This window comes from Oreochromis aureus, linkage group 13 (assembly GCF_013358895.1).
Source record: "Oreochromis aureus strain Israel breed Guangdong linkage group 13, ZZ_aureus, whole genome shotgun sequence".
NCBI classification, from domain to species: Eukaryota; Metazoa; Chordata; class Actinopteri; order Cichliformes; family Cichlidae; genus Oreochromis; species Oreochromis aureus.
Window position 1 is genome coordinate 24,716,894 of NC_052954.1, and position 26,414 is coordinate 24,743,307.

A 26,414-nucleotide genomic window follows, 5' to 3' on the forward strand; every position below is an offset into this window, starting at 1 on the left:
CTCACCAGGGTGGAATGTAGGCCGTTTTATTGCAGATCAGCAATCATAAAAAACACGGTGAGCTTCCAAGACAACAGAGTGAGAAGAAAATTGCACCTTTTGAGAAACATTAACTACAATATTTTTTTAACATTGCACTATACACAAATTACACTGCAGTGGGACACGATTAATGAATAGCTATGTTGCAATACATAAAATTAAGTGCCACTAAAAGTCAAAATAATTAACATGCTAAACAACAAACATTGAGATCAGAGGACAATACTAATGTAAAAAAACTACAAAATAATTTGATCAAAAACAGTATAAAAAAAACAACTACAAATTTACGATGCTGTTTTTATTCATATAAACTGATTATAAATTCATAAAATAAATGCAAATTCGGCTCCGTTATAAGATACTATCTTTTCATGCAATTAGTTTCACCAGGGCTACACAGTCAGTTGTCCAAAATAACACAGCTTTCAGAGTACCTGCTAGTGGTGCTTCTATGCACTTCTCAAGCATACCTAGTGTACCTGAAAATGGCCAAGATGTTGATAGGGGGGGATGTGGGACGTGCAATGTAATTATTTTGATAATCATGGGGTCTGAGACATAACCACTGTTCTCATCAGCGAAAACTGATGGTGTGCTGTTCTAGCCTCAAACCCTCTCTTATGTTTCCAAGTGTATACAGTACAAGATCAAAGTGACTAATGCATCAGTAATACACATCAAACAAAAAGCATTTGACACACTGCTAAAAATCAAGCTCCAGCGCTTTCTGTACTCTTCTCTCCCTTTTTCTCTTTCAAGGCTTAAACTAAACCCGTCTATAATCCACCTCCCCCTAAATTTACATTTTCCCCTCTAAATTAAACAGGATATGGAGGGTGAGATTTAAGAAAACAGGGACTGCAGCTTTCACTATAATGCCTTAACTGGGTTGTTAAGGGAGCAAAGTCTAATGTTTTGCACACTGTGTGTAATTATGACGGCCATTCTTCAACACAATATCACTAAGTGGCTGAGATATTTAGTGGCTGGCAGTATTGGATATGTTCAAAACACACACACAAGGGCATTCATTATTTCAGCTACTCAAAAGACTCATTCATTCAATAATTTTCATAGCATATATTGGCTGTAGTGTTAAATTATGTTGGACATACTGTGTAGCCACTGAAAACCAAGGTCACTCTATTATTAAGACCTCAGGGGAATGTCACATTAGTGCCTGCAATTGCTCTTAAAATTCTGTTCCTTAAAATCAGCTAGAGTGGTCATAAAGTCATCACAGTAAGTAGAATAAGTCAATAGTTCCAAAAGGAATGACTCGTCCTCAGTCGGCCAATGGATCAATTCCAATTTGGGCGCCTTTTCAAAAGCTCTTTCTTCAATCCATGTTCCAGTGGCAGAGCAAAGAAATAAGCCTTTCCATTTTAGTGCAATTGATGATGGTGGTAGTGGTGTATAAGCCAGCATTCAGCTTTTAATTTCATCTGTGGGTTAGCTGCACATGGAAGGTTTAGAAAGGGAAAGAGGAGCAGGAAATTTATACACATAGTCCTGATATTGCAAACTAAGGTGTAAACTCAAATGTGGCGCCATCACCTACCCACCCTGTACGGCAAACAACCGTTACACATTTTTGGGACTATGCTTATGTGTTTCATTGTTGAGTAAGATTTGTGCAGTCATTATGAAGCTGGCGCTCGGGCTGAAGACTGTCCAAAGGTAAAAACTACCTACACTCACATCTAAAGCTAAAATATTAACTAACACTCGTTTTGTGCTGGCGTGACTTCTCTGAGCTCTGTCATTCCCATTCCAGTGAGTCACTGCTTCTGACATTACTCTCCCTTTAAACCTTATTGTTTTATTTAAAATATTTGATTTAGAGAAATGTGCAGGTAAACGCATTTGTTACCTATGGAGAAAATTCATCTTTGCATTTTCAGCTTTATAACCTTCCTAATCTAAACTAAATGTCCTGGCTCAAGCTCCTTCCTGTATATGAGAGTAGTATTGAATTTTTCCCACAAAACTGTCAGCAAATCACATTTCCCAAATGATGAAGTATTCTATTAAGGACCACACCAACAGTCAAACCCAAATATCATCACCAATCATGACGAGTTATCGTCACTCCTCAGTTAGTCCTATATTGCTATATTTGATTTTAGCAGCGTTACCCAGCTCAGTTGATAAAGTGTGACAGTTATCTGTATTAGTAGTAAGGTTACCTCACTGTAGATCTGATCTAAGGTTGGGGTTACAACGCTTTAAGGTTCATCCTCTCTCTGAAAGACTTTCTCAGTTTGCTCCGTGGTGCGGGAACAGGACCAGGACCATCAGAGGCTCTCACAAAGCCATGATCAGCTTTGGACTCAGGGGTCTGGGTGGGGTGGTTTTGGTAGTCCAGCTGCTGGAGGGGGGGCTGGGGCTGACCTTGTGGGTGTACATTGAGCACACCCAGAGGAGCATTTTTTCGACTTGAGGCGGTGGCTCCTCCAGCATTATTCCGCTGGAGCTGCTGGATGATGGCAGAAAACTTGGCATCCAGAGATGGTCTGCCTGTTTTGGACCTTGTGGTTGGACGTGAAGTGCTAGTGCTAGAATTCTCTTTCTCCTGGTATGAGGGAGGAGGGTGCTGATCAAGAGAGGCAGGGAGAGGAGGTCTGGCTGGGCGGGTGGGAGCAACATAAGGCTCTCTGTCAGGGGGAGGAGGTGGAGCGCGTCGCTTCTTGCTGCTGTTGGTAGTACAGCTGCTGTTGCTGGGATTGGGGCTCGAATAAGGGGTGGAGGTTTTGCTCTGGGACAGAATACCCTTCTGCACTACCACTGAATGGGAACCATCAAACAGACTGGACCAGTTAGGTGCCTCTTTCTCCTCTTCATGGCCAATAAGGAAGTGCCCATCTGTCTCCTCAATTTTATTGTGGATAATATCAGTGATGCTCTCAAACTTGCCAGGTGAATTTATACCTGCAAGGGAAATAAATTAACACCAAAATCAAGTGTTTTCCCTGATGTACTATTAAAATACAATAAAGCATCACAAAGGCTCACATTGCAGTATTATATTTTGCTTGAAAAAGCATCTTATTAACATGCATCACCACTGAAAATTAATGTATTATGTGTATTATATTTCAGTGAGTGTCTTATTTGCTGTGAGCACTTACATTACACGTTCTTAAAATAAAAATGTGTAAATATAAATCCTGTTAAATCCTCATCATCAAACAGTCGGCAAAATATTAACCTCCGTCTAACTCACTTCAGTGACTCTTTCCAATTACTCTACTCACTCAGGTCGTTGTAAACAGAGTCTGCTTGCTTAGAGAGAAAAAGCGATGGTTTCCGTGGAGATGCGACCTCGATCTTCATTAGCTGGTCACAGCAGTGCATCCACTGGCCTGGTCGTAAACAAGAGCAGGCATGAGATGATAAGAACTATACCATCTGTTCTTAAAATTTAGCTAAGTGTATGTGCAACCACTTTTCCTGCGCATACTAATCCACACACTCTAGTTTCTCTTTTATAATGGCAAACACACACGAAACCCTTTACATAAACATGTGTTTTCATATACAAATGCTTGTGGTGCATGGTCACATAACACTCACTCTGATCATAAAGGTGCTGGTGGAGGGCTTCCACCCAGTCCTCCAGCGCTTCCCTGGTGTCTGTGGTGAAGACGATGGACTGCGATCCCTCTGGTGAAGGGTTAATGATGGACAGACTCCTAGATTTGTGGCCTGCCAATTCCTTCTCCAACACTCGGATCCGGGTGTCCTGCACAAAACAGCAGAAGTAACCTATTACAAGCTGAAAATCACTAACAGAATACAAATCACACCTCTGTGCAAGTTAGTGCATTAAAAATTACATTGCTGATATTGCAGAAGAAAATTAATTCCACAGCAAAATGCCAAAGCTCCAAGCCGTATCGCGGTGAGTAATTTGGTATTTTGTATTTTGGTTACTCTGCAAATGTTAGGGAAAAGGTGAATTGAGATTTAAATCAATAACAATGAATCTGATGTTTAACTTCTCTATCCAGACAGCACAATTGAAACAGATAATGAAGTTTAACAGGGGTAACCACAAAGCCTTTTTTTTCCATCTTATGCAGAGTTTTAGAAAAGTTTGTTCTTCCAGTCTTGTGTTATAAAATGATGCAACAGAACAAGAAATTGCTAACATTAATGTTTATCAAGTAATTCAAGACTTTTCCTAGTGTCTCTTACCTTATTAATGGGCACTTTGAGAATGGGTTGTATTTTAGCATCAATTTCTTCTGGAGTGAAGAAACAAGACAAAAAGCCGGCACTCAGCACGCAGTAAAGACTGCAGCAGCGGTTCATGCCTTCCCCACTTTGCTGTAAATCAGCAGAATACAAACAAATACTAAGAAACTAGAGAATCAGTGATGAAGCTTATTGCTATCATTAAAAAATAACAGTGAACACACCTTCTGGCTCAGGTAACCAACCATCATGGTCTGTGTCATACAGGCAGGCTGAGCCACTAACCGGCAGCAGAGGTTACCATAAAGTGGAAGCCAAGAGGACCACTCAGCTGTAAGAATGATAAAAAAAGCAACCAGAAAACTGTCATAACTTATCATGTAATATATGGAAAAAATAAAGTTCATTTAAAAATAATTCAGTTTTAAAAAGGACAAATATGTTATTACAACTCATACATTCTCCTGTAACAAAGGCCCTCAGCCTCCTAGCAGATGCAACTACGGTATCATTTTGAAACTCCTAGGTGACATCGTTCTCGATTTATTGTGCTCATGAGAGCTTCAGAAAACTTGGCCTCTGACCTCAACCTTGAGGTCAAAGTCTTACATCGCCTCATTCTCAAGTTATTGCGCTCACAAACTTGGGCATCCATGCCCCATCAGCCTTTTATAACTGAAGGGTAAAAACCCCATAATGTGAACTGTGCAAACTTATACCAAAAGCCTGAAATTATAGCGAGATATGCACTTCAATTTTAATACAGTTTTATATAGTACAAGCTCATAGCAATAGTCATCAAGTCACTTTGTATGGTAAGGTAAAATTCCTAAAATATAGAGAGAGAATCCCAGTGATTAGATGATCCCCTATGAGCAAGCACATGGCACATAGTGAGGAGGAAGAACTTCCTTTTAACAGAAAGACAACCAGGATCAAGGCGGGGCAGCAATCCAGGAGGGGCAGAAACCTGCCCAAGCATTAACTTTCCATTTAATCACTCTTCATTTTGTTTAAATGGAGGTTTAGATTTAAGTGATGTTAAAAAATATCTATCATTACTATTCCAGAATGAAATCAGGAGTTAAAAAGCATAAGCATTTCATATCCCCAGATATAAAATGGTGTGTTTTGCTTCTTACCATCTTGGAGGACAATAAGGGAGTGAGACTGAAAGCTGCCTTCAGCCTCGGGCAGACACAGTGTTGTGTAGGCCAACAGGCTGTATTTGGCTCCACTGTTACAAGTACAAGACACATATGAACATTTTAGCAGTCTTCAAGTAGAGCACACTGACTTTTCAGGGGAAATATTGCCAAGTTTAAATTTAACAATAACAGTAAAGATAATGAAGATAATTCAACTTATAAAATGTACACATAACCTATATTTTTGTAAATTATATCCCAGTGAACAGGTGATACTTGAGATACTTTCAGCTGAGAAGTCCAAATTAATAATCTAAATGGTTTAAACTATGCTTTTCCGCTCATTTTAATAAAATTTGTATTTTTATTATGACAAAAAAATAAATCATGATTACCTAAAAGCTAAACACGGAAACTGGGTTTGTTTTCAAAATCCTAACAAACTCTGGCCCAACAGTCCTGCTTCCACTAACAAGTCATTGTAGAGTTATTGTAAAAAATCTTGAGCCAAGAGCCTATAAAGTATTTTATGACAGCACAATACATACGACGGTATTGGGTTGTGCTGTAGGAAGGTGTCAGGGTCTGGAGTGTCCAGCAGAGAGCAGAGCTTCTTCCCAGAGCTCTTTCCAAAGGAGTTGCGGAGCTTCTTAGCCAGTTTCTTTGGCGTGTTTACCAATGTGAGCTCCTCCTCTAGGGCACAGCTCCACAGCTCCACCTTCAGCTCAAACTGAGGAACTGCTTCTTTACTAAGGGTGGGGATTTCAATAAGAGCATAAACATTAAAACTTATTAACAAACCAGGGCTGAAGCGACACAATATACATTATACATATACTAGATGAAAATTCCATTAAATACATTTAAATTTCCCTTATATATAAATCGATAAAATAGACATACATCCACCTAAAGGGTGGAGTGCAGCAGTTCAGAAAGTACTACTTTGCATATTACATAACCACAAAAACACTTACAAGATGGTGATTCCCTCAAAGCAGATGTCAGTGACTGATCTATCCACCACCACCATTTCAGTGTCAAACACTTCTGAGCCAATCTGCATCAGACAGAACACAGCCACCCTGCGAGAACCTAACAAATGTCAGGGATGTACAGTATGCATTAGTACAGCCAGTATCTACAAAAATTACAGGAGGCAAAGCTGAACATGAGGCATGAATGATAACAAAGAGCAAACTTACTCCCTCTGTTGTTAAAGTGGTCTGAGTCCCTCCACATCAAAGGTATGCGGAGCCCTACGTTTGCAGAAAGTTAATTAAAAAGAAAGGCTCTTAAAAATTAACTCAGGGAGCAAAATGTTGCAAGTAAATGTAATGTAATGTTGCATAGTTATAGATGTGCAGTGCTGATTTATTCTGAATAAAAGATGAGCAATCTTACCTGACAAAGCAATTGTTCCATTACAGGGCAAACGGTCACCTGAAATTAGATCTGATGGTCTGGAATAAAATTTGAAATTTACTATTACAATAGATCAAAATGTGTGTAATGTATTTAATTTAACAAAATAAATAAACTGTATATACATTTACAAAAAAGGATTGAAGCACTGCATGATTAAGATTTTAGACACGTCTAACAAGCCTTCCTGGATTTTGTGATTTTAAAAATACATTTTAAAAACCTCTGTCCAAAACCCACTCAGTTCTATCATTAGTGACAGGACAATTTTTTCACCCTCCCCATCAAAGTTAATATATATATATATATATTTTGAATATACAATTACACACACACACAAACCAGTAATGTAGACTCAAACTGAACAAGACTGAGCCATAAGCATCCATCTCCCTACCTGCCGACTCCCCCCATCATGTCCTCTTCCTCTGTTTTCTTCTGCAGCTGAGAGAGATATGCCTTTATCCGGGCGTTGCAGGTAAACATGTTCTTGGAAGCATTTAGTACCTGTTCTCTCTTACTGCAAGCGAGCAGCAGCTTGTAGGCCCCCTCTCGCATTCGCATCTCAAAGTCAAGTTTCTCCTGTATGTTAGTTGTCTTTGTGGACAGACAGACAAGAATGAACAAGTGTCAAAAAAGAACAGGCTGGCAACTTTTTTATCACATTTTTTTATTGTGTTAGTGCATCAGACAACAAAAGCTTAGACATGAGCGGCGTCACAGCAAAGGTTTTCATTAGTTATGCAAACTTTTTTCATAGTAAATTGCTTTTTAGATTACCAGAATTTTCTTTCAGTCTTTTAGTCCACTTCACATTGTGTACCTTATAAAGCACTCAGTGGTTTAGCCCCCTCTGACTTCCTCAGAGTTTATAGCCCAATTAGACCTTTCAGGTCATCAGGTGCAGATCTTTTAACTGTTCCCAGAATAGGACAGAAGCGTGCTGAGGGTGCTTTCAGTTACTGTGGTGATGTTCTTTGGACAGCATGGCTGTTGGGAAATCTTCTTGCCCAAGGGTGTCCAAACTCACTTCACCTCATGGGACACACACACATCTGATCACAAGCGGGCCATACCAGTCATTATTTCATGGTATTTTCTAATTAATTTTTATTTTTACTTATTGATTTTTTTTTTGTTATTATTTAATGCTATGTCCAGATGAACAGAATCAACCTTTTGGGTGTTATTCTTTTAGCTTACTTTCAGTTAGCTTTACTTTTTCAGTTTAGTGTTGATTGTTTATTTAGTGTTAGTCTTTTTATTTATTGTTTTTAATGAGGGCATATGTCAGATGAAAAATCTAGGAAAAATTTGTTCATGTATTACAATAAAAACTGATTCAGACCTCAAATAATTAATCAACATTTAGAAGTACTTTTAACTTTTCATACATTTACATTCCTTTGTAGGAATGCTGGAATCTCAATATTAAGCATTTTTAGTGAAAAACTGACTTCCCTACAATTTTTGGACCCTTTGGTGGACTTGCAATCATTTGACACCCCCGCTCTAGCTCCACTAGTAACTACATCACAGTTAAGATGATACACTGGTGATGTTTCAAATTACTTGTTAAGCTTGAAATCACAAACTCAAGACCAACCTTTCGGTGACGTAATGATGCATGCATGAAGAGGTTAGATGGCAATGCCAGCTGAATCAGATTAATAAGATGTCTCGGGTAGCAGTTTTAATGGCAAAGATGGAGCATGGAAATGTACGAATGGCATTTCGAAAAGCACAAAACAAGTGAAAACTGGCAGGCATGCAGCAGACATATTCTAACTAAATGAAGTTTGATGATGTCTGTTATAATCACATCTAATATAACACAAACATCATCATTCTCCATATCACAATCAACAATATGCACCTGTAGCTTCTTAGAAATCTGTCGTATGTACAACAAATTCATATCCTCTACTATCTGGACAGTGTCTTTCAGAAGACTAGGGCACGGCTGCATGCTCTTTGCCTGCAGGGAGATTAGTTGGAGCAGTATTAGAAGGAAGCAAACATACAATGATGATGCAGCGTACACGGATATGGTTTCAGGGAAGTGAATATTGACAAAAGGGGCACTGCCCCGAACTAGCTTTGCCCTGGAGGGTTGAAATCCAGCTTGAGAAGGGCGTTAGCAAGTCAAGTCGCAGTACATGAAACTATGTTATTAAAGCCATGTGAATTAAAAAGATCAGCATTCGCATGTTTGACGTGCACTTTGCACCCACTCCATTGGGTAAATCATACAAAACAATCACTGTCGTACCGCCCATACCTCTGTTTGTAGGAATAAAGTACTCTGTCGTATTTTCTTTCGTTTAATCTCCATATCCACCGCGGAGCCGGCCAAAAACAATGACCTGGAGCCCCCATTTTTCTTGGAAGTTTGAACATCCCGCGGATCGTCCATGTTGTATGTCCATTCGCTAACAGCAGCTGCACCAGCAGCGTATTCCTGCTCCTGCTTCCAACGGCCGGGGGCGGTTCGATTTCTGTTATCTTATCTCCCGAAAAAGAAATGTCCCGTCGTGTCAACATAAAGTAAACCCATTACAAAAGCTTAAAAGTGTATTGTTCTCTCAGCACATTTAATATCATATCAAATAAATAAGAATTAGGGTATAAAATGTAACCAATACGTAAAGCTACGACTTAATAAAATGTTGTAGTCACCATGTCACGCTAGATCAAACCTTAAAATTAAAACAAAATTAAACTCTAACTTACAAATGTCCTATGGAATCGAAATCATTAAATAACAAGAATTAAATAAAGAAAAAGAATATTTTAACAATAATACATAAAAGGGTACAGTTCAAATATAAACATGAAAAAACGTTCCGCTTTTCCCGGCGGCACTGCCATACATAAAAACGAGTGCCTTTACGTCAACAGGGAGGGGGCGTCATTGCGTCAGTGTGTCAGACAAAACAGGGCTGAACCGTTTTCGAGTTTGAATTTTCAGACAGTATAAAATCATAGACAGTATCAGATAACATATATTTTATTACATATGTTATTATTGTATTTTATATTTAATTCATCTGAAAATGTATTTTAAATATTATAATATAATACATACAAACATGCAATTAACTAACAGGCTGTAATGCTAATTTAAAAGTATAATTCTCACGTTTATGCAATGAGCATTTCCATTTTGAGCTCCCATTTTTAAAGCAAAACAAATATGAATCTTTTATATGTTACTGCCATTTGATCAACCTCTGCAATTTCATATTTTTTAAAAGCGGTGGATGTTTTTCTTGTAGTGCCACATCCCTAATTAGTTTGATAATCTCGAGTAGTAATTGGTTCCTGAATATCATGCAGCAGATACAGCCTTCATTATCAGCATGACCTCTGCACAGTCCAGATGGTGGTACTGTAACAAAAGACCCCGGAACGTAACCGGTGTGAGTCCAGGAAACCCGCCCACCCGGTTCTGGCTGACATCGCTTCTGGTTGAGTTGGAAGCATCCACGGTTGCAGTTGTGGACGCAGGCGCTGCTGAGGATGAACTCCGTCAAGCTGGGGAGAGAAATTCCACTAACACAGGAAATTACATCAGCTTTTAAAAATAAAACGCAGGATTTTGAATTTTAGACGAGGTTCACATGCAGTATAGTCCTCTGAGTCACTCAGTACACAGTGATGTCAGCTACTTTACCATCTGTAGAGCACTGTTAGAGTGACTGCCCTACAATAATCCATATCTGTCCATATTTAATACACTGTAACGTTTTATTTCACACTCCTTGAATCAGGAACTAGTCTACAATTGCACCAGCAGCAGACCTATCTATAAGTGGAAAAAGAGTTTTGTAAACATACAGGCATGTGCCTGAAATCCATTCATTCCTAACAGGATGCAAGAGCTTGGAATTTTATTGGGGAAGTGCTATAGTGGTTTATGGCTTTAAAATGACTTGTCATGTCTTTCTTACTTATATTTTTAAGTAATTTAATCTATGATATCAGTCTTTATCTCTATAATGCTTTTAGTAGCATTGGGTCTAGGGTACAGTAATTCCATAAATATGGTATTACTGTAGATACAAGTTTCTTTTTTTTTAACTTTCCCCATATAATAAATTATTCAAAATACTAAGGGTTATTACATGCAAATTTTGTCAAAGAATGGTTTCACATATCCCAAAATATAAAAGGATCCATGGGGACACAATGCACACAATCTTGGCTTTATAAGTTAGAACATGATATTGAACTTTTTAGTTGAAACTCATAACAGAAAGACTTTGGTTGAACCTCTGGTTTAACTCAGGTGATCATGAGATTATAGTTGTGCGCATTGTTCTGAATATTAAGTTTATTTCAGTATCAAATACACAAATAAATAAATAAGTAATTTAAAAGCTTTCTGGGGAGACAGCGTTTAAACTGTGAACGTCACACACCTTGCAGTTGGGGGGCAACCTTCTACTCATTTTTTCATATGTGTTGTGTCAAGCTGCTTTGAGAGCTCAATGAGGAAGACCTGTCAAGCACAGATAATACCATTTTTGAATTCAGGGTGCTGAGCTGTGAAAAAGGTGTAGGTATTCAGGGTGGCAGTGTGAAGTTGTAACACAGCACCATGGGCCATCTCTATGTTTTACACTTGCAGGTGTAGGTGCCAACCATCTTGTACATAGTATCTACACCTCCTTTGGTCTTGTTATGGAATTTGATTAATTAGTGTTTTTTTTCCATTTCTGGTATTTTCATCCCCCATTTTGTTGTGATACATCGAGTACAACAGCCATTTCTTTCTTGATGACATAGCTGACTATGGTATCACAAACGTATCACATGTATCACAAACCCAGAAGATCTTTAGGCCATACTTGACGGGCTTGTTTGGCAGTGACACAATCACTCGGGATGAATTACCGTCTGAATGTTGAATAAATGCTGTCTTTTAATCCTAATTTCTCTAATAAGAAGGATGTTTCATGAACTTTCTCATTTACCATTTTTTAATTACCATACATTCTGTACATTCTTAGAACTGTTTCAACCTATTCTTTTTGCAAACTAAAAACATCAAAATCACATCACATCACATCACAAAAAACAAAACAGAAAAATTGCTATCTACTATGGAAGCTCGTTTCCACTACTAAAAACCCCCAACATTATTTGCCATCCATATATCAAAATTTCAGGTTTTTATCTAAAAAAAAAAGTCAGAGAAAATAACTCCAAAATGACATAAATCAAAAATAACGTAAAATTTCCAGTTAATTTTGAGAAATAAAATATCCTGAAATGAAGACTTATGAATATCAATTTAAAAAAACAAACAAAAAAAAAACTAACTCAACTTCCTTTTAGCGGAAGCAAATTTCCATACTGTGACAGCGGTATGATTAAAACTTAAAACACCACTGAAATTATGATCGACGCCTCAACTAGGAAATCTGAGTATCCAGTTGTCTCTTTGACTTTTATTTTGAAACTTCTGACCGGAGGCAGTGATTGGTCTATTTGCCACTTTGACGCCTCTTTCAGGATGTTGGTCCGCTCGCCGCTGTTTTGCAGGGAGTCAGTAGCTTATTGCTGAGCAACGGAGGGAGAGAAGGCCACCGCAGAGCCAGACTGAACTGCAGCAACGACAGGGCTGGGCTCCACACGCAGTCACAGAGCAACAAACATCTTTAAGGAAAGGGTAAGTGTGGAGTGTACTTGATTTTTTTTCTTAGCGAACAGTATACAATGGACAGCCCGTAGTATGGTTTTAGCTAGGTGGTTGACCGTTACTCACGTGAAGTTTGCTGCAGACAAAAAAATATAAAGAGTCGCTTTTGCTTTCCTTCTGCACAGCCACTGATGTCAGTTTCCTCTTTCAGTGAGCTCATAGAAAATTCCCCCAAATTTTCAAACCATTAAATCTGTATTAAATCTGAGTAAAATTTAGGAAACAAAAAACACTCCGGCTCTTGTAACGACTAAACAGATTGGTCTGACTCTCTCTTGGCTAACGGGATGGCTACTATTGTCAGCAGCGGCATGACAAGCATACCCTGCTCCACCTTTGTAAGCCGCACAGACTATAGCCACTTTGCTGCCCTTGTAAAAACACCGGCCGCATACTGCTTCACTCCAGATCAATACTATTGTTTACTACTGACCTGATTTTGTCCGGTAGTTGCATCCTTTTGTAGCCAGACAGAGGCTAATCGAGACAAGATGCACATCAATGAAGGTCGGTCACACTGAACGCTTTGTTTATCTTAGTGGAAACATGCTACCCCCGGGGTCTTCTTTTAGTCTGTATTGTCTAAGAGGTAGATTTTATGGGGAGGTTTTACTCTAAGTAAGGCAACTGCCGAGTGTTTTCCGATAACGGACCCCCCTCCTCTTCTTCTGTGTGGAGGCTTTGTTTTCGTGGGGCAGATGTAGCTGGCCTGCATGCATCCGCTCTCTTTGTGTTGAGTTTGATTTTTTTTTAGCTGTCATCATCACATTAGCTGTAAAACTTTTGAAAATAGCAGCAAATGCTTTAGTTTAAATGCCATATGGTAATTTGATAACTCTCCCACAAGCTGTTCATAAGCAATTGGTACTTCATTCTAGAAATCAATGCAAAAATATTGTAATTACGGTTTAATTACTGTTACCAATTTAGCACAAATGCTAGAGGAAGATGCATATCAATCGAAGCCTCACAGCTGTTCAAAACATTTAAAATTAATATTTATATTCACAGCATTAGAAACTGTTATATTTTATTTATTTAGCTATATTATGCTCTTAAATATCATCCTGTAGACTCAAAGGTGCTGGTGAAAGTCACTTGCAGCTCTGGTCTGAGTTTATAACCCGATTAGATGTTCTTTGAGAGCTACGTGTTTCACATCAGTGTGTCTTGCTAGTCTCCTCCCTCAGCTGTAAGAATTCAAATTTCTTGGGTTCGAGCCAAAAGAATGTGCAGATAATACCATCCAATCCAGTTTTGCTCCTTTTCCCTTTTCTCCCCTTTTTCCGCCTTCTTCCTGTGTTCTCCCCACAAATGTGGCTGCCAGCAGGGTTGTTGGCTCCACTGGCGGTTGCATTTTTAAAAACTGTGTCAGTGTCACAGGACGTTTGCTGCACTCTCGGAGAGGAAGCAGCAAACTGACTGAAGCTAAACTACAGCCAAGCCTGACTACAGACGTGTCTATTACACTTAAAACATAGCTTTTTTGAGTTTTATTTTTCTTTAGAAAAAAAATCTAGAAGCTTCTTGCAGTAATTCGACTATCAGTGCTGTTTGATCAACTCACATTTAATGTGCAGTGATGTAAATTACCATACTCATTGAAATCCTGCTTTTTCACCCTGATATTCTTTCTCAGCACCTTAACTCAATCTGCTGTTCAAAGAGTAATTTGTATGCATATAGTATATCCTTCAGTAATATTTTCAATTCTAGTTTCAAGTTGGGGACATTTTTGGAGACTCTTACTCAGCCTGCCCACGGCCATTGTGTATAGTAGGAAGTTTAGGAAGTGAGTTCATTTTACTTCAGTGGCCCGGGAGTGTTATGTGTGACAGAAAACAAGCCAGTCTTGAACTTAGTATCTGATTGTATTCAGTTGTATTTAAGATGTTGTTAAAAGTTTTGTAATTGGGAGCCTGTAGCTAAAAATAGAAGTGAATCTCAGTTTTGTAATCTGCCAGAGTAGAAACGTTAAAAGGGTTATGAGAGTCACATAGCCTTGCCTGGTAACGCTCATGCTGGCGTGTGGTGTCAGAGGGAAAAACAAGAGAGGTGAATAGCGAAGTCTGTGGTTAGAAATTGGGAGAGACAGCACAGTATACCAGACAAAATTCCCCAAAACAAGCATGGAGCATTTTATATATACAATCATCGGCCGCTCCCTTGTTATGGAACATAAAGGGTGTGTCTGATTTTAAAAAAAAAAAAAAAAAAAAAATGCCATTTAACCTCTCACAGAAAGAAAAATTGCACATCTGTTTTGGGGTGTAACATACTCCCCTCTGAGTTTCCTTCATTTGATACTTCTTTCCACTAGATATCAATCTTATATTTGAACATGTTCTATTCTCATCTTTCCCTCTGCCAACTCCTGATTGTCCTGTTATGCTAACGTTTATGTTTTTTCCCTTCTAAGTGCAAGAGTGAGAGAGTTCACTATTTTTATCTGCTACTGAAGCTATTGCTACAGCCAGGATAAATGTTGGCACCATAATCAAAGTGGCAAGGTTGGCCAAATACTAATGTTCCTGTTAAAGGGCCATGGGTTAGTCATTATCTGCTCAGCAGGGGCTATGCAGGGCCATTAGAGCAGTCATCAGACCAAAGGTATATTTGAAATGACTGCAATATGTTTTCTATGTAAATGGAGTTTGTATGTTGTGCTCTCTTGATGCTAAAATAGGTACAACTATCTACATGAATAATTAGTTAGTTAAAAGTTTCAGGTTTTTGTAATTTAATATTCATTTCTGGAAGTTTAATAGGTAATTCATGTTGTTGTTTTTTTCATTTACAATTTATTTTTCTTATTCCCTATTAGAAAGCTGCCTCCAGACCTTGTTTCTGAAAAATGTAGTGTACCCATGCTCCAGAGAATGAGTCACATGAAAATGACTATGCTTCAGGGCATGTGCATCATTAACTCTCTTGGATTATTGATAATCTCTTTTTCAGCATATCTATATTACTGTAAGGATTGCCCAGGGTGCTGATGTTCCTCCTTCCACTCAACAACTCAACAGTAATACTCTGTGTTTTTTGTTTTTTTTCCCATTAATCCTGTTATTCACATTCTATAAAGGTTAAATTTCCATAAGGAGGGCTATAGTTCACTTTGAACACAAGGGTCACTAAGCATGTGGTGGGTTTATGTCTTAAGGCCAGGGTGTGCTGGGTTGTGTTTGGTAACAACACTGAAGCAGTCAGGATGGATGCTGGCTAAATGATGGTGTTTGCTTGTTTGTTCCTCTTGCCGATGGCTCATGTGGTGTGTGTGTGTGGCTGTTTTTCTACACCATATGGTCTTTTCTGCTGCATTGGACAGTTTCTTTTTCACCCACATGCTGCATGTAAAAGCCACATCAACTACACATAAAGCCATAGCTGCACACGCGCACCCAAGTTTCTGCTGACTTACACTGCCCGTAATGATTTATTATGTCCTTCCATGGTGCTATGACTCTGTCACATTAGATTAATGTGGGTATATAGTCTATTTTTGAACCAGGTAAGATGTGTAAGAATGAAGTCCGGTTTTTACATACACATTTACTTTACTTTATTAGCCAAAGTGGTAAAAGATGGTTTTGAATCCTCAACATTAGCATTTTGACTGTTACAAAAAACTATGCCATACCAGTTTTTTGAAGCCAGTTATTCTGGCAGTTCAAGGTTATCAGCTAATGCTACCAATTAGAGCAAATTAACAGACTAATAGAATATTAGGATTTCTCTCACCAAACATTTGGGGTGAACTTTACCACACTGGCATGTTGCACACGTTTTTTACACTTGTAGGTTGCAGCTTGATATTAAAGGCCAGCCAATTATATATGGCAGTTCAATGTGTTTTTTAAAATTATATATCCATGTAACAGAGCTAGTGGGCAATCACCTTGATCTGATTTTGACAGTCAGCACCTGCAGTACCTTGTGCTTTCCTGCTAGCAGACTGTCACAGTCTCTCCAGTCAATCTTTTATCTCTCAGTTAGATCCAGTGTGAACTTCACCATGATGGTAGTCCTCCTTCTACTTTGGAGATATGCTACAAGCTGACCACTTTAACCACAACCAGCTAGTAGAATGCTGGTTTATGTGCATCTTTACTGAGCTCAGTAAAACTGCAGATAAAGAACAAGGGCTACACTCAAAAACAGCAGGGCAGGTCGATCCATAGGATGATAAACTCACTGGAGAGGCAGTTGATTACTCTTAAGTTATTTATTATCACAAAGTATTTATATTAATATTTACATTTTTATTTAAGAAAGCATGGGTATAGCCTTAAAAATGTTTAGAAAGGTCTTACATACTAATACATACTTTGCTTTTGTTCGATATATAATTCAGTTTGAGATTAAATGGAATATTAAACACTTTTTTACTTTAGATGTACGTGTGTGTGTGTGTCTAAAAGATGCTCATTCTCATTTGGCTCAGTTATTTTTTTTTTGCTCCTGGTGTTTAAGCAGGGTTTGGATGTTGGAAGAGCATCCTTGTCTGAAATACACACTGTCAGACTGCATTCAGCCTTTTTTTGATGATAAACCCAAAGTACAGACATGTTTATCATGGATGTCAAAATATACTCTGTAGAATCCGGCTTTATATCAGACTGTGAGGAGGTCCCTTTTAACAGAATTTGGAAAGGCAGTGTTTTGATTTTACTGGCTATTCTTCCTTTTATTACATAAAAATATGACAGAATGGTATGTCTGAATCAGCCATATCTTCTTCTTTTGTGTTCTCATAAGAACATTTTTGATGTACCGTATCATTTAATTATTCTTAAATAGAACCTAATTTATTGACTGGTTGCCTTTGTTATTCAAAGTGTTGGAACTTAGTGCTTTGGACCGATACCGATATACTTATTTCTCTTACATTAGACATTAGACTAAATATGTTTGACAACGGTGTCATACTCATGAATGGTGCATTATATTCTGTGCAACACAATATAACTTGGTTTCTAGAGCTGTTATGTTTATTGTTTTTGTCAGTGTTGAGATCACAACTAATTAATCCAATTTTGCCTAGAGTTTGGGGAAAAAAAGACTCAGTCTAAAAGAGGATTTCTTGGTACTTTTATTATAATTAAATAACTATAAATTGAAAACATAAATACATGTGCACTAAATCTGTCATTGCCTGGCAGGGAAGGAATTTGAAAGGAGGGGATTTTGCTGAAAAACAAAATAAGAGCGTTATTGTGAAACAAAATGCTCCAGTTATTTTATTTCAATTATCATGTTTTTAAAATCATTGAATGTAAACTCTGTTTAAAACAAGTAGTCACCATTGGAAAGTTTTAAAAGGAAATAAAAACATAATTTTGGTTCTTTTTCCCAAGAGCAACAAAACATCTCTCATATTATCAACAAAATCTTTTGTCTTGTGGAAATTGTCTGGTATATTATTATATCACAACAAGAGCTGGGATACTCCTTTTGTCTTGTTTTTAGAAGAACAATAGATTGTAGTTCTCCACTGCATGCTTTCATGTCTGTACGTATGTAGTCGACTAAGCCATTGGGGGATAGAAAAGCCTTTGTCTGTTTGTCCAAAGGTTACCATCTGTCTTGAGTCCGTTCCCCTGATTTGCACCCCTCAGGGTCCTTTGGACTCTTTGCACAAAAACATAACTAAGCTTGCAAGACTGATTCAGCATCTCTGACCTATTATTTATTGATATCGATCTGAAAGCCCTCAAAGATCTTCCATTGGTATTATTGAAAGAATAGGCTGCTTTGCTGTTTGTTTTGTTTGCCAGTATACTTTCTTTTATTGGTTTTATACCTTCAAGGTACTCCAGAACACCACATACCATCTTTGCTTTCTTTGTGAAGCTACAATATTGGTTATACTATCAGTCAGAGTGACCAGAGTTTAATTTAGTACAGCTACTGCTCTGTTCTTTGTCTGTTTAGCCTAAGGGCCTGTAAGTGCTGAAGCTACTGTAACTACTGAGTGCTGTTTATATTCGGACAATCAGCCTCGGCTGTTGTAAACATTAGATGCATTGTCTCATGTCTGCCAGACAAATACCAACCAGACATGAAAAATCAGAGCAGCAAGTTTTTTTTGGATTGATTTTGATTCTTTGATTGATCCCAGTGAATAAGGAGCAAATGTGACAATTATTATTATTATTATTTTTTTCGTATTTTATTTAACTGCTGTCAGATACAGGCTATAAATGCAGGCATGCAACCACGCCCTTAGAAGTGCTAAGTTTGGCTCTTATCATAAGACCATGTGGAAATGAGTGTGACGAAAGAATGAGTTGTCTCTCTGTGCTCATCTCTTTCCCCCTCGTCCTCTCCCTCTTACTGTCTGTCGCTTCGGTTTGTGTTGGACATATGTGTGTGTGATGTCTCTGTGTGTGATGTGGTGCGAGTCAGCTGTCATGGTTGTGCCAGTTGATGTGACATCTGGAAAGTTAGAGAGGAAAAGCAGATGAGTGTTTTCTAATGGTTACCCAGCTGTTGCATCATCCTGGGACGCACAGTCCAGCCAGATGCTACGTGGAGAGTAGCAGGCCAGTACAAAAAAAATAAAAAATCATATTAGGTGATGCCAATAAATAAACTGGTGCTCACTGACATCACTTCCTGCTACCCTTCAGCCAGCGTTTATGATTGGATAATTCATGTCAAAGGAGGAGGTTTGAATTGTTGAAAGGATAAAAGGCTATTTGTATAACTTTTTCTGGTCCGAAATACATACGAAATGCAAGTGCAGTTAAATCGGATTTTCCAAAAGTCAGTGGAAAATCATATCAGGCTATCAAAAATGACCTAATTGTGCTCTGTGGATGCAAAGATGAGGGTCTGCAGAGAGAAGCGCTGCACATGCTTCCTGTATCTCCTCTGCCATCTCCTCTATACAAAAAATTCAGTCATCTTAGAATAATCCTCCTGTTTCAGTCCTTGTGGATGTGCGTGTGTGAGATTGAGTGCGTTGGAGTATAAGTGCAGGTCGGGGGTTGGGAAATTCCTTTCAAAACCCATGAGTCACTATTCCTCCTTATTAGCCCCAGTAGAAAATGCTGCTGAAAACGTGGAAGGGAGATGTTAACTACATCTCCACTCCAGTGTTTACATATTTAAACAGTGTGTTTAAATATGTAAGCACTGAAATATTTTTGTCCTTCTTTTGGCTACGCGTTACACATTAGTGCTTTGTGAATTGCCCATGCGGTGCCTTAAATTGCATGATATGTCAGACTAGCAGTCCAAAACACAAGGACTTTTCTAATATTTCTAATATTGTTATTTGGATGCACTCGCACTCACCGTTTTTATTATAGAGAAGGTAAAGACTTCATGCAGAACTGATAATATTTCCCTCTCAGCTGTGTGTCCTTCTTCAGAGCTACCACTGCATTCCTCCATCTGTGCCATGTCTTTCATGTGTAATAGTGAGAAGATTTTTTTCTTTTTAATGGCACCATAAAGGAGACCGGTATGGATTGCATCCAGACTATTTAACCACATTCTCATTAGGCTTGCATTCTGATGTGAGCTTGCAGTGGTTATTGAGACAGGCAGCTCTGTGATGCTTTAGTTACAGTCGAGTAGGAAACCACAAACAATTATAGTTCTGTTGCTAGGTTTGGTTGCACTAGTGGTGCATCCAAACACCATTATCTGTAATATCTGCCACATAATGTTCACATGTACCTGCAGGTTTGTCAATACAAATTGTGCCACCTGTTAGCCAAGCAGATGATGCATGCAATGTAAGCAGAACATCATGAGTTGGAATCTGATCATTAGCCCTGGTGCTGGATTTAATATATGATAATAATCTTATTTATTTTGCAGATGAAAACATTTTAAATTAGTTTAAAGTTTTATTTTAACTTCACAGTTAACATGAGTTTACTATACTAAAATAAAAGGAAGAGAAGTTATGTAATAAATAACCCTTAGCAACATGACTTGGATGGGTCTCAAGTGAAACCTTTTCAACTTTGAGGTGAGCTAAAAGTTGCAAAAGGACTAAAACACCTCTCCACAGAAGTGACCAATACAAGCTGTGCAAATCACTTTATATTTGGTTGGTGCCTAATACTTATGTTTGCTCCTGATAATTGCATGTGAATATGCAGAGAAATCATATGTCAGATTTCGCGATTTGAGAACGTAATCACTGTTGTCAAAATGTGACATCTTCAAAAGTGCTTCCCTCTATAGCAGCTTGTTGCAGCACATTACTTATATTTGAGTACCTACCAAGTTTCTAAAATTTCCTATTAAATCTTTCACTCAGCATGTAAAGCTGTCAGATATTCAGAGTGGTTACTGAGATGAAAGCTGATCTGTTTTACATCAGAGACAGCTGCTGATACAGTCCTATTCCCAACCCATATTTCCTACAGTGTCATGCAAGAACTGAGGTGTGCAGTTGATTAAAACTTTACCCAAGAGATTATTGAGTTGGTATACTAAGTACTTAAAAGGTCAAGTGAGCAAGAGCTTAGCTCAATAATCTTTAATTCCCACTCTGATGGGCTTTTCTTGGCACTTTCTACACATGACAGAGAGCTCTGGTTATTTGAGTGCCGCTTCAAATTAATGTCAAAAGCTTGGAAACTTATTTTTAATTTGAAATAATTACTTTGGACGGTTCTAAAACATTTCCTAACCCCACATGAACAACAGTATGTTAAATTGAATTTCATAGCTCGTACAACATTAGTTACAGCTAAAATTTAGTTTAAAATGTCCCTTTAGTTTCATATTTTACACCCTGTTACTTATTCAGACAGGAACAGTCACTCAATCTGTTGCTCAAAACAAACCTCTAGCATGCTCAATCAGTTTAAAAATAGGTATAGAGGTCAACAGCCCATCAGTTAGATCTCCTTAATGCTGTACTTTCAGGCCTAGGCAGTTAGAAAGTAAGAGTGGCTGGCTTTGACCTCGTTTTTAGCTCATCTGAAGGAGAGCAAGGGGAGGAGGGAGGCTGGAGGGAAAATGAATGTCCTGATGGGCCGGCCCGCCAACAAATCTACATCACTTCCTCCTCTAACATCTGGCAGTGATCAAGGCAGGCAGAGAGAGAAAGAGAGAGAGAGAGAGAGGATGTATCTTACTGGCTGGCCAAGTGTTCATTTCCAGGCGTAGACAGAGTCATCACATTGCAAGACCGCCCACTCGATCTCATTCCCCCTACGAGCAAAACAAAATGAAGATGGAAAGAGTTGTGAAAGACTTTTTCTCAGATCATCTCTGATGTCTTCATGATCTTTTCTGTCATATGAGGTTACAAATTTTTCATGATGATAGAAAATCTATGATTGCCTGAATCTGTGAGAATAAGTGAAAAAGAAGAAAACAAAAATGTTGGTTCTTCATCTTTTTCAGGATGGCGTAGCTGTGTTGTGCTGTCAGTGGTCAATCTGCAGTGAGCTACCTGGAGCAGAGGTGTGTAGTAGAGTTCAACAACATATTTCATTCAAATTATGACGTACTTTTGCATACATTCAGATTTCATGTGCGTTAATAAAGAGTTCTATTTTTGAATACTGTGGTGCACTGAAAAGTTAAACCTTGATCAATGATCTCCACAGGGTATGGTAACAAACATTTTTTTCATTCTTTTTTTTATTACAATCTGTTATTTTAAATAATACTGTTGGTACAAAACAATTCCTCCCACTGTTGTTTATATACTGTTTTTATAAAAATTATCCACACATATTCGTAGATTCTACTTTTGAAATATGATGTATCAACATTCATTTAGAGACTTAGGTTGATTCTAAGAAGAGGGGTTTTTTTTTTTTGGGGGTTTGGGGGAGACTGGCTCTGGATTATGCCAGGATTACAGCTGTAACCTTTGAATTTGAATTCTATACAAATGTTTTTGCTGAGTCGGTAATTTGCTGTGGATTCAACCACATCTAAACTGTGGTCACTGAATAACAGATTACTTACACTTCTGCACGTTTCTTTTCAAGAGGTTCGGACGAGAGGCTGCTGCAGGGTACAAAGATGAGCGTGACCTCCTGGTTTCTGGTTAGCAGCGGTGGGACTCGCCACCGACTCCCGCGGGAAATGATCTTTGTTGGCCGGGATGACTGTGAGCTCATGCTACAGGTAAAGACATTTGACATGCCTCTTTTTTTCACTAAAATAAGCCCCAATAAAACAATCCTGTTTGATTTTACTGTTTAGAGATCATTAAAACTGCTGTACACATAGATGTGACCTTACCTAGAAATTTCTCTCAGCCTTAGAAGTAAGCTGCGGAGTTCACATTGACCTGTTTCATTGGACAGTGCAATAACTGTACTAAGGATGGAACAACAATAGCACACAATGCTCATGCTGCTGCTCTTAAAGTAGCAGAGGTTGATTTATATGTCTGTATGTTGATGTCGCTGCAGCTGTGCATGCATCCAGAGAGACCACGTGCATGCTCATGTGTACCTCTGGTCACTGCACTAATAATAGAAAGTGGGGCAGATACCTCTTGAGTTAGATCTTATCTGATGTGTGTTGTTGTGGATAGAGTATTCATCCATGGCTACAGCACTCCAGTTATGACATTACATTTTTAAAAACTTTTCACTGCCACCAGTGCCTGTCAGAAAGTATGATTGTCAAAAACACATTTGTTTAGGACTCACTGATCCTGAGTCAGCAGACATTTTCTGTTCACTGTTTACACTATGCATCACACATACACTTCTGTCTGCTTTTAGTTTCTGTTTTCTGTACAAAACCTCTATACAACACTGAAAATTAGATTTTCTGTGTGTAATTTGTATTAGTTAAATGATAAATGTTCAGATAATCAAATCTAATCTTCAGAGTTGTTTAAAATACAACCCGATGTATGAGTTTAATAGTGTAGATTTGCTAATGCTAAAACACAAAGGACTCTAAGCATTATGGAGCTAAAATAAGTTTTAGACTAAAGTTGATATATATATTTTTGCAAAATATATAACTTTTATGGAAAAATATTTAAAAATGATATGTTATAAAACAAACTCTGTGATATCTTACTAATGTCTTTGCATCCATAAAACTTGGAAAGTACTTGCTGTTCTGATGGTATCGTATCACGCCTTTACAGTCTGGTTTCTCACAGCCTTCAGTGGTTAAGTAATACAGGTTGTTTGCTTTGCTTTAAGTTGTAAAAGATCTCTTTCTTTTCTTCAAGTGGTTTCTTAATGTGTTTTTGATGACCTGCGTGTCTTCAGGTTCTGTATGTGGGCTTTTCTTTCTGTGTGTCTTCTTGTAATTCTATCCCTGTGATGTGTTTGGAACCAGAGAAAGATAAGGGAACTATTCCAAGTTACAGACATTATTGGTTTTGTGTATTCGTGTGCTTGGACAGCACATGTGAAGCGGCTTACAGTTACCCTCCATGTGACTGTTTTAACAAGCCAAGGCATCATCACATGGTTTAAGGCTGCTTGTGTCATGCACCAAATAAAACAGTAATGCACACTCACAGATAGAATATCAAAATACAAGTGAATATATGACAGAGAATTATCACACAGTTGCTTGAGTAGTCTGCGTAAGTGTTTTGTAGATGTTTTGTTGTCAGCTTGAAGAATTAGCTTGTTTTTCCCATCAGTCATACTGTGTTTGTGCTACATTGTATTTGACAGTCGTAGTATTTGCAAACTAAGGATAATGATCCGAAACGCCTAGCTCTTATTTTCTTATTGAACAGAGAAGGTGTTTAGTAAATAGAGGAACACCAAACTTTATGATATTATTTTAACTGCTACAAATGATTTTTCCTGAATTAAACATTTCGAGGACGTGGCTTGGCTCTGCATATGTTCTGTTGGTTGTCAGTGTGTCTGAGTATAGCAGCATGAGTCTTCTCTCCTGTACAATGAGCAGCTCAGCTGGTCTCTATCCTGTTTGATCTAGCCTAATCTCACTAAAGTAATCGCTTTCACAGTTGGCCCTCTGGAGTTGCTTCCCTTGGCTTTACTAAGCCTTGCAGCTTTATCTTAACATTTTTTCTTCACCACGAGCATGTTTTTTTGTTTAAACAAGGAGTGAATGGCTTATAGGAAAGTCATATGAGAACTGAGTATCAGATTCCGCTCCCATAATCAGCACTGGCTGATTTCAGTGGAATAAATTCACTATTGTCTTGCTTCATTCCAGAAATTACTTAGTCTTTGATTATTTTTAGTCATTATTAGTTCTATTTGTAATGGTGCCCAATGTATCTGTTACTTTTATAGTTTCCCTCCTTTGTATTTGTCTGCCCTGCCATCATTTGTTTCACCTATGCTTGATTGTTTCCACTTGCATCTCGTTGTTACCTGTGTTTCGTCACCAATCGCCTCTGTGAGTATATACGGTCCTGTTGACATCTGTGTCTTTGTGTATTGTTTTGGATTCTTTGAACACTGCCCTTGGGCCCTCTTTTCTGTGACATCTGCATTGTTAAAATTTTGCATTTAACAGGTTAGTGAAAGAGGTTCTGTGGTTCCACAACCCTAAAGCCCTTAGATGAGCCTGAGTTTATGCTTGTGCACATATTTACCGGATATAACCTCTGTATTTGTCAGCGTTCGAGAGGTTTAAGGCTGGCAACAGAAATGTGGTCACTCCCAGATGAGCTAATCATTGAGAAATGACTTACCTAATATCAACCCCAGATCCAGCAGACCTTTCAATCTCAAAAAGTAAAATTAAAATGGAAACACTGACATTTCCACACAAAATAATTCCAGGTTGTCCTGTTTTATTTGCATTTTTATAGATTTAGGGTTTTGCAATAGATATCTGACTGTAGCAAATTTGCTAAGCAGTCAGTGTCATTGCAATTCTTCAGATACATGAAACATTTCTGTGGCACTGGTACATGAGACATACTTACCAAATTCCACAGCATATTTCTCTCCGAGGCTCTTGCCATCTTTTTTTTTTTTAAGCTATGCAGAAGGTTGCAGTGTTTCTACTGGAAACTGTTTATCCTCCAAACAGCCTGCTTAAAATCAATATTTTACCTCTAATCTCCAGTTACTATTCCACTGCTCTTCTTTGTCTGCTGTGTGTGTGTGTGTGTGCGCAAAGTGTGTGTACAGCTGTGCACAAATGCAAATGATTACAAAGAGCCCCGACACAGACATTGAAATACCTGCTGATATGCTTAAAGTTGATATGATAGTAGATATCATATGCAGTAACCCTGATATTTACCTTCAGAGTTACATTCTTGACATTGTCATGGATTCTGATAATTCCACAAAGGCTTAAGATTGTGTAGCTTGTTCCGGTTCAGTGATATACAATATTCTAATCGTTTATGTAAGAAACAGTTACTGTCCTGATGTTTGGTGTGAATAACCTGTGAATCTGTGCTGAAATACAACAGCACACATAAAGAGTAAAGCCAACAATCACACATTATTTTGAGGTCCAGATGTCAATAATCACATTACACATGTTACCACTTGCTAATGTTTCATGTTTGTATGTTTTTGTTTGAAGTCGCGCAGTGTGGATAAGCAGCATGCAGTCATCAACTACGAGCCTGGGACTGACGAACACAAGGTTAAGGATCTGGGCAGTCTGAATGGGGTGAGTACAAACACCAAAATATGCTAAGGACAGGAGTAAGCATCAAGATAAAAGGACTAGAAGAGGGTACAGAGTCAAAAAGCAGAGGAAAAAGGGGGAGAGGATGGATGACAGATGGGGAGGAGTAAGATAATAAAAGGACAGAGAGAAATAGAGAGAGAGAGGTAAAAGTAGGAGAGATGGAGATGAGGTTAGAGATTGGTTTATTTCTGGAAGTCATTTGGACCTTCTTCTTTTCTGCTGCTAATCAATCACCTTGTCAATCAAGATTCATATCAAGGCTTGGATCAATTTGAATCTAAACCCAA

General features: G+C 38.2%; 2 protein-coding genes across 7 annotated transcripts in view; one reads left to right on the forward strand and one right to left on the reverse strand.

The window, feature by feature from the left end:
- Positions 1–10: 10 nt before the first annotated feature.
- rtkn2a (rhotekin 2a) lies at positions 11–9,333 on the reverse strand. The gene is made up of 13 exons (XM_031746799.2): positions 9,100–9,333; positions 7,216–7,415; positions 6,798–6,856; positions 6,599–6,652; positions 6,371–6,488; positions 5,942–6,142; positions 5,388–5,482; positions 4,470–4,576; positions 4,246–4,377; positions 3,622–3,790; positions 3,303–3,410; positions 2,235–2,976; positions 11–1,501 (listed from the first exon to the last, which is right to left on the reverse strand). The coding sequence occupies exons 1-12, from the start codon at positions 9,232–9,234 to the stop codon at positions 2,264–2,266; spliced, it is 2,091 nt and encodes a 696-aa protein (XP_031602659.1). The 5' UTR covers positions 9,235–9,333; the 3' UTR covers positions 11–1,501; positions 2,235–2,263.
- Positions 9,334–12,355: 3,022 nt separating this feature from the next.
- Positions 12,356–26,414, forward strand: part of cep170aa (centrosomal protein 170Aa) — a 39,030-nt gene continuing 24,971 nt past the window's right edge. For all 6 annotated transcript variants that reach the window (XM_039621666.1, XM_039621668.1, XM_039621667.1 and 3 more), the window contains exons 1-4: positions 12,356–12,495; positions 21,904–21,963; positions 22,500–22,638; positions 26,017–26,106. In XM_039621666.1, the coding sequence (XP_039477600.1) occupies positions 22,534–22,638; positions 26,017–26,106 (195 nt within the window). In that variant the 5' untranslated portion in view covers positions 12,356–12,495; positions 21,904–21,963; positions 22,500–22,533. The remainder of the gene's footprint in view (positions 12,496–21,903; positions 21,964–22,499; positions 22,639–26,016; positions 26,107–26,414) is intronic.